A 17,785-nucleotide genomic window follows, 5' to 3' on the forward strand; every position below is an offset into this window, starting at 1 on the left:
CCCAAGTTCCAATTACAGCTGTTCAATATGTCCCCCACCAGCGACACGAACAATATCACATCGATACTCAAATTCCTCCCATACTCGGGCAAGCATGTCCTGCGTCACTGATGTTATGGCAGTACGGATCCGGTTCTTCAACTCTTCCAGGTTCTGTGGGAATGGTGGTACATAAACGTTGTCTTTAACGAAACCCCACAGGATGTCAAACCCGGTGACCGTGAAGGCCAGCTGAGACATGCTAAATCGCCAGCTCCTTGACGACCAATCCAACGGTTCGGTAGTTTCATTCAGATATTCACCCACTTGACTCCAGTGAGAGGGTGCCCCGTCTTGTTGAAAAATGAATTTTCTTCGTGCAGCCTCGGAAATAACCAGTTTTGTAACATAACGAGATATAGCTGACTGTTAACTGCACGTCTGATTGGTTACTCTCGTTTCCGCCATGATTGATGGCTCAAAACATTGCGATCCTATTAGGCGGAGTGGGCAGAGTAGGGGTGGCGAAACTGTAACGCATGGCTTCAAGATTTTGTTGTAAGGGCAGATACTCTATTTTATAAGATCCTTGGTACGGACCAAACTACAAAGATAGCCAGCTCTTCCTTAGCGGTCAGTGGTCTCATCGTACATTACTGTCACTTTTTCCCCAAAAGGAGCTTTCTGGCTAGGCTAATTAAAACTGCTCTTTCCCATCCAGCTGCGATGGTGAAAGCTAACACCCAACATGTTCTCTACAGTCACTTCCGAATCACCTAAAATGAACCTTTCATGTCACGTTCTACTGTCAGTGGAAAACTGGTATTTATAAATTAATGAGAACACTGAGAATTTCACGTTTTATCGCGCAATGGAAACTAATGAAAATGCACATATCAAAACGTCAAGGAACTGAAAACTACTTAAACCTGACGTATTTTGTTAATCGCGCATTGCGAGAAACTTTTGCCTCTACCCATAGATATATATCAAATGATATAGTTCCATTTAAAAATTTCGAGCAACCCTTTGACACCACGAAAAGAGGACTTGGACGAATATCATGAGATGATATAATATATAATATAAGCACTAAACGTTTTACCTGACAAAGAACTGGCTTAAGTGGTGCTCCACACGAAACTCAAAACCTGAAATATCATGATCATAATATTTACTGCTGCAGATGTTACCAAAATTTTGTGATATTGTAGCATCCTTAGGTTGCAACATTGCATGACAAGAACGACATATTATCGTTTTACATGTAGATTTGAAATTTATATAACCTGAGATAATTTGAAAAATACAACTGGCAGGTTGGCAACACTGTTAGCCTGTGGTATCAGAAGACAAACTATGTACCCCTGGTGATACCTGCATGGTACAAAATTTCAGTTTTTGTCCATTAGTTTAAAAGTTACAACGGCATACGAAGAGAAAGGGTCCAGCCTATATATAAAATTTCGATCCCTAGAAGGAAGAGGTAACACGTATTTTGTCAAGTAAAAAAGAATGAGTATTTTTACACCAGTAGCATGTCGGAGTTCGGCTTGTATGGCGATATTTTCTCAACATATAAACCGGAAGTGAAAGATTTCAACCACTTCTGGTTTTGTTACAGATTAAAATCTTAACTGAGTGCACAAAAATGCTTCTCGCTATGTATTACAATCTTATACTACGTCGATCAACGTCAGAACTGGAAGCGGCGGATTTCTGCCACTTTTTGTTTGGACAGAAGATTAAGAGAAGGTGGTACCTATTCTTAGAACGTTAAATCTATTTCACACACTGCCCCTCGCTATCTCTTGAAGTTTTTGCTCTACGTAGCAGGGTTGGCTGGTTTAAACCAAGGTGGTTTAAACCAAGGTTTAAACCAGCTGGTTTTTTCAAAAAACCAACTGGTTTAAACCAAAAAACAAAAAAATGTTCGTAAAAGTGTAAGTGTTTGTAAAATCTTGATGAACACACATTTGTGGGTTATCACGTTTCACTCCCGTATATTATTCGTATTATATTCAGACCTAAATTCCCCATTCATTACTCAAAAAGATTATACTACAAAAGCAACTTTTTTTTACAAGTTCATAAATGTTTATTTTGTGATTTTTTTGTAGTTGTTATTATTGTTATGTAATTGCAATCGAAGAAAAATTGTAAATATTGTTTCGTTTCAATGTTTACTATTGATAAAATACATCGAAAATGTACTTTGTGTGTGTGTGTGTGGGGGGGGTCATACAGACCCCACGAGAGGCATTTAGTGAAATAAGTATCTTTGGTATCTATTTATGTACAAATGAGTCTGAGCGAAAGTGGACTCAAATAATTCGTATCTTTATTCCCTTTTCTTATTGATATGCAGATTAAGTCGGTGTATTTCTTTAATTTGGACCAATAAAAGTCGTTGTTAACTAACTTGAACTAGATTAGTTCTTCTGTACTCCGTCGTACTTTGAAATTGTTCATATGTAATTAATTCTGTGTAATGGTTTCACTTGTGCAACTGTTTATCTTTTTGTCCTTCTGAAATGACTCTTGACAGTTATATTAAGAAGCATGTAAAGATCAGTACAACGTTTTTTTTTTTTTAATCAGGATTCCTTCGTGAGTGAGTCGGCAGACGTATCGCATTTGTGGCCAATTAGTCCTGGTTCCGAGTTCAAATGGAGGACAATTTCTCTCGGATGTAACTCGAGAAGCGGTTTTTATTCCGCTTTAAGCTTATGTGACCCTTTCCAGCATAACCCGGTTGTTGCATAATAACATCAAGGCAAAACAAACTTATTTCTGTCCATATATGATATGAATATATAGAACAAATCATTTAAACCATAAAAACCTGGTTTAAACCAAAAAAACCTGGTTTAAACCAAAAAAACCGGTTTTTTTGGTTTTTTAAATAAAAACCATGGTTTTTGCCAACCCTGCTACGTAGATCAATATTAAAACAGAAGTTGAGGTGGATTTCTATGACTTCCGGTTTTGAGAGAGAACAAAGGACAGATGAAATGTATTCTTGGGACACTTAATCGATTGGAGGAAATCATCTCATTTTATTGGTTTTCGCATCCTAGTGACTAACGTTTACAGAAAGTGGCGGATTTCTAACACTTCTAGTGACTGATGGTGAAACGAAGTAGTTAAGAGCGCAAATGTACACACGAGTTTTGATAAAAGAAATCACTTAATACTGAATAGAAATAAAATCAATTCAAATCCTGGGGCCAGCAGTCCTCACCAAAAATTGTAGTAGCTTCCTTCATAACACCAGGCAAATGTTGTGATAGTACTCAAACGAGACGCTGAGCTTCAACAAAATGAAAATATACAAACTGATCGATAACTGAATCCGAGAATACGACTACGTTAGGTTCCGGGAATCCACTACCGGACAAATCTCCACAAAAACACTCGCAGGTTACACTTACATTCTTTCAACCTACATACCAACAATGTCTCCTAGCACTCTAGACTTAAGCCATAACCTTTACTGTATAATAATTAGAGACCGGATGTTTAGGCATTAAAAACCTAGAAAATAGGCAGGCAAATAGGCACTTAAAATTTAAAAAATAGGCAGTAAAATAGGCACTAAAGTGTAACTCGAAATAACGAAGATAAATACTCAATACAATTAAAAAAATAAATTCAAGTCATAGACATTGTTCAAAGAATATAGGAACATACCTGTTTGTTAATATCTTTTAATGTATATATAAAAACGAAGGTTGACATATCTTCCGTGTGTATTTTGTAAATACATTCTATACAGCGCTTTATCACTACATATAACAGTCCAAATTCTATGCATTTTAATCAGTACACACAACAGTCCAAAGTTTTACAGCACTTTATTAGTACACATAGCAGTCCAAAGTTTTATTACATCTTATTACTACAAACAACACTTATTTTTCGAAGGGGCAAAATCCTTTCATGAGATACTAAATTATATATCTTTACCACTAAAGCCTTATTTCGAAGAAAATGCATAGAATAGGCAACATTAGGCACTAAAGCAATTATTTAGGCAGGAAGGGGCCAAATAGGCAAAATAAAGTTGGCTTAAATTGAAACTATAACCACCTATAAAAACTTTAAAACGTTATTTTTGACCATATCTTTAATATTAAAGAATAGGCATTTTGCCTAACATCCGGTCTCTAATAATAATAATAATACTGTCGATTCATTCTGGTTCTACCACTTCACGAACCATTCTTCAGTTAAAAATTAAGTCTATACACGCTAGTCTATTTCTCCCATATTACCACTTGGAAAGACCAATTATAATTGAATTCCACGCATTTTGTCTTTCTCAAGCGGAAATGGTTTATCTATAACGAATCACTTAACCCAGGCAAATTAATGTCCGAAATGAGAAGCATAATATAACAAATACTGAACTTCGAGTTACACACCACGACTCCAACATGAACGTAGCGTACTTATGGTAAACCCGAACTTGCACGTCACTCAAACAGCTAATCTTCGAGAAGACGCTGAGTGTACTACCCCACAAATGTACTGAATGGTTCTGGGAAACTAAGTTGCAAAATAAGGAGTGCACGCAATACAACAGAATAACTGAAAACTTCATACAGAAAATTGTTTTGTTACCCGAGTTTACACATATAAAACAAAAAGGAAAAGCAAAGTGAACACGTTCACATATATATCATCCCTACTTAATCACTTTTTAAAATAATTGTAGGACTGCAAATTAAAATTTCCCTATGCAATGAGAAACAGTTGTCATTGAAATAGTTTTTTTTTGAGACAAGCGAGGATGGGATTGGTCCGAGGAGAGAAGAGGTTCATTCTGAGTTTAACGCCTCCTTTCATCAGCGAGGCTATATGAGACAGAACCTACTGATTAACGTGGAATCCGAACCACTCATGACGGGAATCGAACACGGGTCTCCCACGCCAAACATGAGTACACTAACCCTTCGCCACAATTCTCCTAGGAAATAAGGATGGAATTATAATCAATGTTAACGGCACGGAGAGCCGGTGGACTGACCACACATCACCAAAGGCATGAGTGCTACAAGCCGGGTGGTACGCTCTGGCTCCCAAAGGCTGTCACTCAGTGAATTGTAAAACAAACTGCTTTCTTCTACCAGGAAAGATTTTTCTCCTTTTCCGAGAAAAGGAGGTGGAAAACAAAGCATGGTAAATATTGGTAATAAATATCACCAAACGTAATTTGCATTTTAGCATTACTCTTACTTTGTTCAAAAAAAGGAGGAGGTCGGGGGTGAAGAAAATCCATAAAGGGAGACCCGAACGAATAAACCAGTTTTATCCGCAGTAATTATACGTAAAACCTGACAGCAACAAAAGATAAAGTAGAAAAATACAAATGAATGCCTAACAGCGACGCCTGTGAAATACCGATGTTAAATAATTAAATGCTGACGATTAAAAAAAAAAAAAAAAAAAAAAAAGCGTCCCTGGCCTACCTCAAATACTCGTAACTCGCCTGGCTCCCACGCGCTCGTTCCCAATGGAATTACGGTGAGTCAGAGTACAAACTGCATCACCTAACATTTGCTGTCACTTTATGTCGAAACGAAGTCTGTTACATATTTGATTACCTCGTAATGCCTATGTATGAATTAAGCCGCGTAGTGCTTTCTCGCCTACAATAGGTGACCTTCCAACCAAGTTTACTCCCCGCCTCTTGCTCACGTGCTGTTCTCGAGCAATGAACTACCTCTCCCTCTTCTACGAAAGATGTCAAAACAAGTCTTGCGCTCCTCATCTCGCGACATCTCATTCCCTCGCATTGAATAATACTGATACGGAAAAATCGATCGATCTCTCCACGCTCCACAATCGATTGTTCACCTCGATCAACTAACCAAATCCCGGCATTCAATTTAAATGACAAGAACTTTGGAAGGAATCCCATCATTCTTTTAAATGTCTTACCTACCCTCTGTTCACAGTACAGATTCATATCACTTATGACTTATGAAACCCGAAACTGAACCATTCCTTGCGCCTAGATTCTTGTAAATTTTCGAACTCCCCGCCTGCCTCATCCACTAATTTGCAAAGCTCGTTATTCCAAGCTCCATGATAAAATGAAAGCGAACCAAGGAAGACATTGTGGATTTCCGAGGACCCGTCGCGAGGCTACATTTTCTGGGCTTTCTTCATCCCCACCACAACATCGAGGAGTGCAACGGACGATTCTGATTCGCTGGCTGGTCGATCGCAGCGCTTTCGTCACACATACCCCACGCTTGTTTCTCCACAAGCGAAAGGTTACTACAACGGACATAAGACTCAATAGAACAGTGTACAACACAAGAGCCGGCCGGCTTTGCTCGTCAGGTATTGGTCAAAAAATGAAGTACATCTGCACAGAGGTTCATTCTGATTAGTTACTTCAGCCAAACGCTGCCGCCAAAAATCCAGAGACTCGGCAAGTTACACGCGCAATATGCACGAAGCAAGAACTAATGACACCTGGCGGATGACAAGAGCAACTCACTTTTCGAAGTTTTGCCAGTAAAAATAAAGTTGAAATATACAATAATGGACTATCCCAAAAGCAGTCGAATGTAACTAGTTACATTATCAATTCTAAGATGTTACTCTGGTGGAAGAATAAATTTCAGGAGAAAACTATGGAATAATAGGAAATAAGAGCTGATACACTAACTAAAGCACTCTGGTCTGCCATAACTATTTTTGCCCGAGTTAACTAACCCTTAAAATCAACACCTTGGAAACGATAGGAAAAGGTTCATCTGGCACACCAGGGTGGTTCTGGGTAACAGCAAGGAAGTTACACCATTTGCGAATATCAGAAACGATCGATGACCTTTCGATTTTACCAACTGCGAACCAAGTCAAATTTAGACAATCGACTACCCTCAAGCAACTTTCGGTTCTTGAAAACGAGCCCGAAAATTGCAACTCTCTTGCTTTTACGGTGGCAAACGAGGCGACCCTGGGTAGAGCTCAGCGCGTGGTATCCAAACCACACTAAGACCCCACGGGAAGTGGACCAATTAAATCGACAGCTTCCTTCGCTATCGTCTAGTCTTTTAGATATGTACCCATTCACACTATTCCCAAATGGTTTCAAGGTGCTGTCTAAATTGCGGAAAAGCGCTTACCCCTGGAGCTTCGATGAGGTAAAGCGTTCAATCCCCGGTCAACTAGGTTTGCAATGGAAAAATAGCGTCTCGCCTCAACGTTCTTATCCTAGCGGTTACTCCAGTCTTTCATTATACATTATGGGCTGCGATGGTTCAGTGGTAAAAGGTTCACCTCTGATACGTAGGTGGGGCCCCTGATTTGATCACCACTGATGTAAAGTGAACTTTGTGGTGGACGTTTCCTCTTACTTCATTCCATTACTGCATTCATTTCTCATCATCGTCTCCTTCAGCCCACATGGCATTATCGTGGGACATAAACTGAAAATTTTTTTTTTCATTATTCATCATCGCAAATAGAGTCAAATACGAATCCGTATACGCTGGGAGGCTATATATACATAGCCCGAAAAGTACTATCTATGCAGCAACTATTCCCTAGAACAAGAAAAACGTAGTAACATGCAACTATTGCCCACTATTTCGATTTTGTCCGTGATCACGTTCATGTAATCTACGGTGGGATCGATTTGTTAACCTTCAATTTGTAGATCCGCGGAACAAAATTAGATTATCGACACATTTGAAGAAATTAAAGATATCTTCATCACGGAACTACTCGTATCTTGATTCTGCAATTCCCACTACAGGCTCCCAAAGTGAAATGATTAATATTAGGAACAAATACTGAAAAACTCACGGAAGCTACAATTCAACCACCAATTCAAGGACTATCTTGGATTAACAACCCCAATACCACTACTGTGCAACAATTATCTGCTTTCTGCACCCAATGTCTCCTAAATATAACTTCAACTTATCAACTGAATTTGCTGGAATGTTCGAAGGAAACCGGCCACTAACATATCACTTCAACATTTACATAGAACAAGGTGATAAGGTACGAGATTTGAACCAAGGACCACCCAAAAACAAAGTGAGAACGTACCCGATACATATCCTCGTATACTCGTTCACCGCCGATACATACTTAAAAATGAAGAAATGAGCTCCCACAGGGAATCGGGTTCAACATATACGTAGTTGCACTTATACAAATAATAAGTATTACATACCACGGCTATGCCGGCTAGACTAAAGGAGACAGTGATGAGAAATGAATGAAATGGTGAAATGAAAAGTGCGAGAAACTCCACGCACACAGTATTTGTCCACCACAAAGCCCAACCGGCGCGAGTTGGGACCGCACCAAGGACCCCATGCACCAGAAGTAAATGCTCTACCACTGAGCCACAGCGACCTCTCAATGAAATAATCGCTTTCCCAGTCATTCCCAGCCCATAAAACATCACAAAAATAAATTGCGTGAAAATCACTTGCTCCAATTACCATTTATTGATTAAATATTTATCATGTCAGCAGCGAACCCAGAGAAGAAATTTGAAATAGGATTTGAACCACTGTAATTCATGCGGGATCTGCAAGGCACACACGCTAGCCAATACACTAGAGAAGCAAGGAGTCTTTTATATGTGAAATCAAGAACAAAATGCAGATGAAAGTATCGCATGAAATAACTGCTATCAATAATAAAAATGCAACTCGATAATCATTGGAATGTAACCAAGAACAGTGAACCCCTATCTTACCTCCTCCCTCTCCATCGAAAAAAGATTAGAGGAAAAAAAAAAGACCCGAACTACATTTACGCAATTCGCATTCTATCTTGTGACAGAAAGACGCGAAAGCTTTGTGTGCCAACTTCATAATGGCTGAATGTGAACTTCACTGCTGTACTTGGCCTTGGTCTTGAACAAGGCTAATCCCAACAAGTCACATCAGAGCCATCTACAATATTCTACCACGGAACTAAGGAAACGCGCTGAAGGCAGCCACTTCTATCAAAAGTGCCTTTTAAAACGACCTTGATCTTTCTACGGATTTAACCAATAGAAATTGTTATAACACACACAGAACAGGAGCAACTGTACCTCTTTGAAAACAAAGTCCACAGATAATCCGAATATGAAAATGGAAAGCTGTGAATTAAAATTCAAGCACGTCGTTTGAACTAAATTTTACGTAATTTTACGGAGAAAAAATTTTACGGAGCTACTTCAACATTCCTCACGAAAGCCTACGATAGTTAACATTCCTTTACAGAAATGCACAGTAGGATGAATCATTACATACACCAAACCGACTTTCAAAACAAAAGAGCATTAAACAATATTATAAAGCGACGAAGTTTTTCTCCATAAAAGAAATTTTAGAAAAAGTGCACAATTAGCACATTTTAAAAAACAATCGCAAGGAATGAACCATTATACCCTGTTTAAATTGGTATGAGGATCTTTCTACCCCGACTCCGATAGAATATCTTTCAACATGGAATTTTGGTAGTGGATCTATGCAATCCACCTGTCTTCCTGCAAGAGTTTGTGAAGTTTCTCAAATATTCGAAGCATAGTTTTGACTAATTACAGATTAGAACATATAATTTTCCGTTGACCAGAATCTAACAACCGAAACTTAATTGTAAGATTTGGTTTCTACAGCCACGAGCATTTGATAAGCCGAACATGTAACTATGTGCACCTGCACGAAACACAGACCGAAAGGATGGCAATGATGCTAGTATAGTCCTTCTCTGCATAATTACAGACACTTACATCATTCAGATTTTAATCTTATCCACAAAATTTTTCAGTAAGCTGATAGCGAGTTTAACGTTCCTTTTGGGAGTGAGACTATATGGGACGGCACCTACTGATTAACGTGGAATCCGAAGCACATGAACTCCCGCCGAGAATCGAACTCGGATCTGCCACGCCAAAGCTGCGTACGCTAACCGCTTAGCCACGAAGGAGCTCGAAACTGCAAAGATCCACAATTAAATCGATGATCAAAAGCACTCACATTACTATAAACTCGAGTTTTCACTACTCTATTGTAAACAACGCCTCTATTGTCAACAGATTCAACTTTCCTCAAGCTTTCGCTCGCGTAACGACACAAAAATAGCTACTCCTACAAAAGATAGACTTTGGACGCAATCAAATTAATACTATCGAAGGAACTATTATTATACACAAACCTTAACTTCTAAACCATGTCATCCGAACTACAGACATATTAAACCTAATGTACACGTACAACCAAGCCCGACGTCTCGCAGAGTACCAAAATCATTTTACCTGACCCTGTACTTCCCCATCACACAGCTGGACACATCAAAACTTTGTTTATTAAAGCAGATACCTGATATCCTCTTAAGCCTCTGCATAAAATTAAAACAATTCCAAAAATTATATTTAAAGTCCGTGGCCTATCCTTAAGGTGTCTGCCAGGATAACTTAACGATACATAGCAAGTTTTTTTTTTCTATTCTTCCCGGTATGTACTGCCGGCAACTTTTTTTACTGACAGCTTTAGAAAACTGCTATTTCTCTTAAAATTTTCCGAAGTTTTATTTATAAACTTAAAAGGAAATTTCCAATTTGAAGTTACGGTATTTGAGAACTGAAATAAGAGTATAAGTAATTAAAAGATATCATGACTAACAGACTAAAGACTTAGGTTTTCATAGCAAACTAGAATGCGTAGTATACCATCCATGGTAGTACAGACAATTGATTTTCGGAAGCAAGTCATAGCTACATAAATATATATTAGAACGCAGACAGTAATGAACTGAATCACTTATCCTTATGATTACGTACACGAAGAACAACTTTTACTAGTCAAATGGAATCCGAACCATTGGTTTTCACCGAAGGAATCAATCGCACCAGAACCTGAGGTAACAGTCACGTGTACCAATATCAAGTACACCAACCGTGAAGATATGAATTACAGAACCTAATTACTACGAAGAAAGAGCAGTAGAATTCTGAGCATGTTATTTCCTGTTGAGATACTAGTAATATTCATACTCGACGTCTTGAAGCTATTGCATAATATTGTACTAAAAATAACCTACCATGAATTGTTACCACTAGTTTGCAAGATTTCCACAAATTTCAGTATGCCACACTCCAGAAGGTTAGTGAAGAATGTAGAATGGTGGCACAACGAACTTCACGACTGACAATTACCAAACGAGGCCCAACAAATGTTCTATTTAGTCTAGCCGTAACCTCCCGTTTTCTGAGTCCACACTTAACTACTTAGGTAGAAGTAATAGCCGTTGCCTGCTTCCAAAGAATAAATCATATCGACTGGCATGGCATAAGAAAGACCCAAAAAGTCACCCAATTACTTGAGAGAAATGAACCCCCACTTTTCTCAAGCCTTCAGAAAATGGTACCGGCCATTTCAAAATAATTCCTCAATTTACACTCCTGCTTCCAGACTAACCCACACTAGCAAGACGCAGCCAAGATAATTATTTATGAGTGGAGAGCTCTTAGTGATATATGGAAATAAGGCCTTTATACTTTCGGAAAAATAAACATACCTGAAGCGCTAACTATAAAATCGCTGCAATAGACCTTTACTTATTGGGGTAAATACTCGATCCCTGATCACAAAGATACACCGAGATCCGCACTAAATGACCGTCTATTACAGCAAATCTGCCTGAAAATTCAACAATGGATAAACTGCACATCCAGTCGAATAACAAGCTTGTTCACCTGACATTTTCTAACATGACCTCTTATCAAAACTCTTAAATACCAATTATTATAGCCTAAAACTATTTATAAGGGCTATTGCCAAGTATTCCCTCACATCAAATTCCTACTATAAAGGCTGCCCCGGCAAGATCCCAGGTGATATATTTGTGGACAACATTACGTATAAGTAGGTTCTCCAGTTTCCTCCCACAGACTCAATCATTCACTTCCATTAATAATATGTCTCAGCCTAAAGGGCTGAATCATGGAACATCATATCGAACACTTCATTTCATTAGTTTGCATTTTGCTAAGCCGATTGTGTAATATCTTGGAACTATGCAAGATGGAATGAAATTTTTAAAAGCGTCCGAGAAGTTGGAGTAATTAGGACGAACATCTGTAGAACTGCGTAAATGGAATTATAAAATTTAATCCCTAATTACGCAGGCTAGTGTACACTTACAAATTAATCGTATCTGGTAGTGATTGTAATTATTTTACTCCAATTACAATTTTGTGCACAAGAAATAAGCTACATAACGCACGCCAAGGCTTCCCGTCACACCAGCTAGTTTACCTACCCCCCCCCCCCGCCCCCACCAAAAAAAAATCAGCCTACGGTCTACCAACAAGTCAAATTCTGCCAGTGGACCACATGCAACCTTAACCTTTTGGCTTGGGAGATCCGGGTTCGATTCCCGGCGAGAGCTCATGTGATTCGGATTCCACGTTAATCAGTAAGTACAGTCTCATATAGCCTCGCCGCTGAAAGGCATGTTAAACTGAAAATGAACTAAATTATCAATCTGCCGAATACCATGCAGTATATTCCCTCCATTCTACGTCTACAACCTGAACCCATCCCATTCTGAATTTATACATCCCAATCTTAACTCATAGCACAACATCCCGCTACCTAGGCGCCCCGAACTAACTCTTCACGCATTTACCATTCAAACTACAGATGCAAGAACTTATCTCTGGCTTCTTATAGTATGTCCAAATACCCTTTACTCCAAGGTAGTGCGCTAATAAGACCAAGATACGACACTGGACGGTATTTGCTGGACCCTAGGATAGATTTTCAGACTGGAACTGCCTTATCTACCTTCAACTTACGTGCATTAAGGTAACAATTATCTTTCTAGTGTAACTACTACTTCTTCTACATCTCAAATCTGGAGACAAAGTGATTTTAAATAACGAGAATCTTTTACACCTACAACATACCTACTTCATGAAGCCTCAGTGAAAACAATTTATTCATCCCTCTCATGTAAATAGGTCTCTAATACAAAATCTTGAGAATAGGGTGGATCCTAGGAATATCCCTGTTTATGCAATATAAATACGTATTTATTATGCATATTCCCACAGAAAACTGGACACTACAATAACAGAAATGTGAACTCCAGTCTATTACAGGGTCTTTTGATTAAAATGAAATTTTAAACATTACTTCACCTGTACTGCAAACCATATAAATACACATTTAATTGGAACTCGAGAACAGCAATAATTTGCAGTTTTCTTTCACACGGATAATAGGAAAACCTGGGCGAATTCGAAAAACAGCAAATTCAGAAAAGGTTTGATCCCTGCAAATGTAGTCTCAACAGTCACAATAATAGTCTATATAATTCAAATTTATTTTCTATGCGAGAACGAACACCTACAATCATGGAAGCACAAAAACTGGCTCCCACAGAGCAACCTTGTATTACTGCTCGAACACTGAAACAAGCTGTACAACTGACCCCCCCCCCCTTCCGTTCAACAATTTCAGATGAAATACACTATTTTTATTTAACATTATATAACGTACTATAATCTATGCAATCCATATTTCAATGAGCAGCCTTAAGAATAACACCAAATTCAAGACTTTTCCTCGAAATGTCCAGGTTAAGCACGACGTATTTCCCTCAGTATATGTGTCTCACCTTTCTGCTGGATTTCAAAATCATGGGCAGCAGCCAGAACGTACATTAATTATGTTTTGTATTGACATATGAAAGAATTTCGGGATATAGTATACATGAAACTGCATCAGTTCCCGAAGGAGCAGGACGCTCCTACTTTTAGGGATTATTCATTGAGTATGTACGAATTTACAAAGGGGGTAACAAAGTGACTTTTATTTACTTATCGACTGATACGAAAATACAAAAGAACGCACCTGCACTTTATATCTGCATGTGTAGTGCCCTTGTACTTTATCTATGATTATGTATGTGTGGGGGGAGGAATTTAACGCATATCGCATGTCTTGTGCACATGGATACTTCTTACTATTGCACTGCGTAAAAAAAAAAAAAAAAAAAAAAAAAAAATATGGTATTTCATGTAGAATTGGTAATAGAACACGGAAGAAACTCAGATCAGGGGGTTCTCATGTATACTATTACCGAATATCGCAAATTTGGTTTACGTTTCTCAAGAGCAAATAGAGACATAGGGGATGAAAACTTATGTACATGAAAAAGTGAAACATACACTGAGCTATTCTTTCTGTGCCTAGCAGATACGGTTTAAAACCGATAATATTGAGTTAGATCCTTGCACTTAAGTGGAAGTGACAAAAATCAGACAACCTGTCCAATAAAGCCACACAAAAGGCAAGGTCAATCGTTCGACAGCATAAAAAAGCACTACGAAATAATTGGGAACTCATGTTGTCCTGTACCCACGTTAAGCCGTAAACCCAGTTCCTTATATAGCCTAGATACTGTAACTTTCGAGTAGATTCCTTAAATGCATGGACGACTCGTATAAATATAGTTTGAACTGTTTTCTCAGCCGCATAAAGCGTATTTTTAACAATCACAAGTTTTTCTTCTACGGATTTTTTTTTTTTTGCGTAGAATTCAAAAAAAAAAAAAAAAAAAAAAACTTACAAACGCTAATCGCAGAGAGAGAAAGTTCTGCCATCGGGATCTTTTCTCTTACATGTATACCATTGCAGAAATATGAAATGGAAAATGTGCCTTTTACCACGTACTACGTAAGAGATGATCAAATGCTATAAGAAGGCAGTACAGATCACAATACTGTCCCAAAGTTGGGAAACAAACAAGTAATGAGTTTCATACGATATGTCTTGCCACTATATCCGATTACACCTACACCCACCATCGATGTTGCGCTTCTTGCAAACAACCCCTCGGACCTCCCTGCTGCACTCCTACCATGACTGATAAGATTCATGCTTTATGCACGTATTCACTTCCGTGGCAAACTAGCACAGGTATGAAGTATATTCACATGCGTTTTGTAATGTCGTATGTCCGTGGGACATTATTTGAAGGGAGATTCAATCCTCAAAGTTTACTTACATAATACTGTAATACAGAGTTTGTTTATAGTATTGGTTGTAAACATGAAAACAAATAATCGATGATTTTGTTATTACTGAATAGTGCGTAGTTTGCAACACTAACAGCTTGAATGTATTAATTTTGTGCAGCAATACAGTACATATTAATACGTAGGCCTAACTACTGAAGAGCAAAGAAAGCGCGAAGTTGAAGTTCGTTATTCTCTGAAAATATGTGATTAACAGTTAACAGTAATCAACGGAAATGAAAGAAGCAATTCTAGGGAAGATATACTACTACAACAAAGAGTAATACAACTTTGAAAACTCATTCACGTGGGTCTAGTGTAATTCAGGACCGAAACTTGCCTAACATTAACCTTCCAAACTATTTGTCTAAGTTCATTAATACTGAAACTAAATCTTTGTAATAAGAAATCTTACCCTATCAAATTATGTAACACTCCTTACTATGTGAGATCATCACGTAGATTGTACGAGAATCGAAAAGAAAAAAAAAAAAAAAAAAATCAGATCACAGAATCTGTCCGAGCAAATTGTCAACAAACAAAACCGGCTAATCAAAACAAACTAGGTATACAACAAAACGAAGCCTGCAACAGAATTCCCGTAACTGCGATGAACCTGTTACCAAGAAGCACTAAGGCACCAAATTAACTGAACAGAAGATTTCTCTTAAAATTCACTTACAATTGACTACATTTGCGGCTTTCTTTTAACTTCTGTACTAGTTATTTTTGCACAAATATACGCGACACGATAAATGTAGGCACAATATGACAAAAAGATCTTCTAATTTAGAAGGCCAGTGCTTTGAATACACAATAGTACACTTTTATAGCAGTACTCAGTAGACGTCCGAAGCACGATAATTCAGCCTAATCCTAGGTCAATATGTCGTAGAAATGGTCCACACACTGTACAAACAAGCAAGTTTCAACAAACATGAAACGTTACAACGTAACGTCTTGTTACTATCAGGTTAAGTTATGATTCCAGAACGATCTATACGACTATTGTGAATAACAGATTAGTTTAAGTTACAATACGAAATCAAAACTTTTCTCTTTTGGACTTTCTTGATTCCCTCTCAGACATTCAACCCGAGAACCGTATAATCACTCATCACATACTTCCTGAATCACTTACTTTTAGAGTGAAATCAACAGATATCTAAGTATCACATACAATTAAAAAAAAAAAAAAAAATCCTACACACTTTATCACTATTTACTTCTGGAAAAAGAAGCTCTTGACTCTACTAATAACTGCATATATATATTTAAACAAGCCAAACGAAAAGTACGGGACGGAGTGTACTATAACAGGAAATGGAAACAATTTGTTCTTGAAGTTAATATCAATGTTAGCTAAGCTTTAAAACCAACGAGAAATACTTCGTAACTAGAAATAGAATACAAACATACTATCAAACAAAATGTCAACACCGTTCTACAACGGAACCTATTGTTTCATATATATACACAATTAGAATCTGATGTCAATTCTTGGGCAGCGTGTGAACGCTAAGTGAATTGAAAACAAAAGAGAATCGACATCAAAAGCCGAAAACTGAATAAATTCCCCCACTTCAGAAATACAGTACTTCCAATTACAGCCAAGGTTTACGTTTCAAAATTGTAAACATGAAACATCAAGGATTACGATTCAAATTTATATTTATATATTATTTCTACTATGGGCGCACGATTACCTAGCGGCACGAATCCCGCCCGGCCAAGGAAAGGTGACTATCAAGAACTTGTATGAAATAAATTAACAGAAATATCATATTGAATTCCCCTTGTCTCCTAAAAACATACTTATACTTTTTAAAGAAAACACGTGATTCACATTTACTAAAACTGTAAAACACCTCTATAATCTCCAACAAGGTACTTTCTGTATTAACATCACGGCTATTGATTCCAGCCTAGCCTCCTTCGCCAGGTTCCACACACTAAAAGACCGCCACGTTCAAAATCCACGACATCCTAGCCTCTCGCCGGGTGCCGCTCATCAACGAACCGCGCAAAAGAAACTAAACTTAAGTTACGCCATGTAAGTTCTATTTTAACTACAGAAACGCTATTTCGAGCGCAACTATAACTTTTGTTACAAGTTTTGAGTAGTTTATGCCCTCACAACACAGTATATAAACATGACGTATTATACTTACATCTCTCATGAGGCTACCCGGCTTTTTCTCACATGGCAACGAAAAGGCGATATGTATTTCCGCAACTTCTAATAACAATTACAACAAATACTTCATGCTACATGCTATTCACTTAAAAATACTAATAAAATATTGCAGTACATCCTACCGAACCATGCATACCTAAAGTAGTATCAAAGAAAGAGTAATGTCTAGAACACTTAGCGGCGTCAATATGTACACCATGATGTTAATATCAAAAACAAAAGTACTTACCTCTGCTGGCCTTTTTGTTCCCTTAACGTCTGCTTTTGCATCTCCTCCTGCCTTATCATTGTTTTCTGTAACTTTATCAACTGCTACTTCTGCGTTATTCTCTGTAGAACTCATTTTTTACTAGAGAAATTTGAAGACAACTACACGGATCACACTTTTCCCGTCTTTGTTCAAAAACGAAGATGGCGCGTGCCGAAGCTCGATAAAACTGTGATTGGCTGACGACGCTATGGAAATTTTACACGCTGAATTAAAAATAAGTAACTCAGAAATAATAAAGTACAATATAATTCACAAGTAAAATACTCTTCCTATTAATTTCGCA

The 17,785-nt window shown here is 37.9% G+C and overlaps 1 protein-coding gene across 3 annotated transcripts in view; it reads right to left on the minus strand.

Moving 5' to 3' along the window:
- The window catches only part of LOC145685713 (uncharacterized), a 33,487-nt gene extending 15,767 nt beyond the window's left edge, over positions 1–17,720 (minus strand). For 2 of the 3 annotated variants that reach the window (XM_081758163.1, XM_081758162.1), the window contains exon 1: positions 17,461–17,720. In XM_081758163.1, the coding sequence (XP_081614289.1) occupies positions 17,461–17,574 (114 nt within the window). In that variant the 5' untranslated portion in view covers positions 17,575–17,720. Of the gene's footprint in view, positions 1–5,929; positions 5,969–17,460 lie in introns of those variants that run through there. The other variant, XM_081758164.1, reaches the window with a different exon arrangement.
- Between the last annotated feature and the right edge of the window lie 65 nt (positions 17,721–17,785).

This window comes from Thermobia domestica, chromosome 5, assembly GCF_964235325.1.
Source record: "Thermobia domestica chromosome 5, izTheDome1.hap1.1, whole genome shotgun sequence".
NCBI lineage: Eukaryota > Metazoa > Arthropoda > Insecta > Zygentoma > Lepismatidae > Thermobia > Thermobia domestica.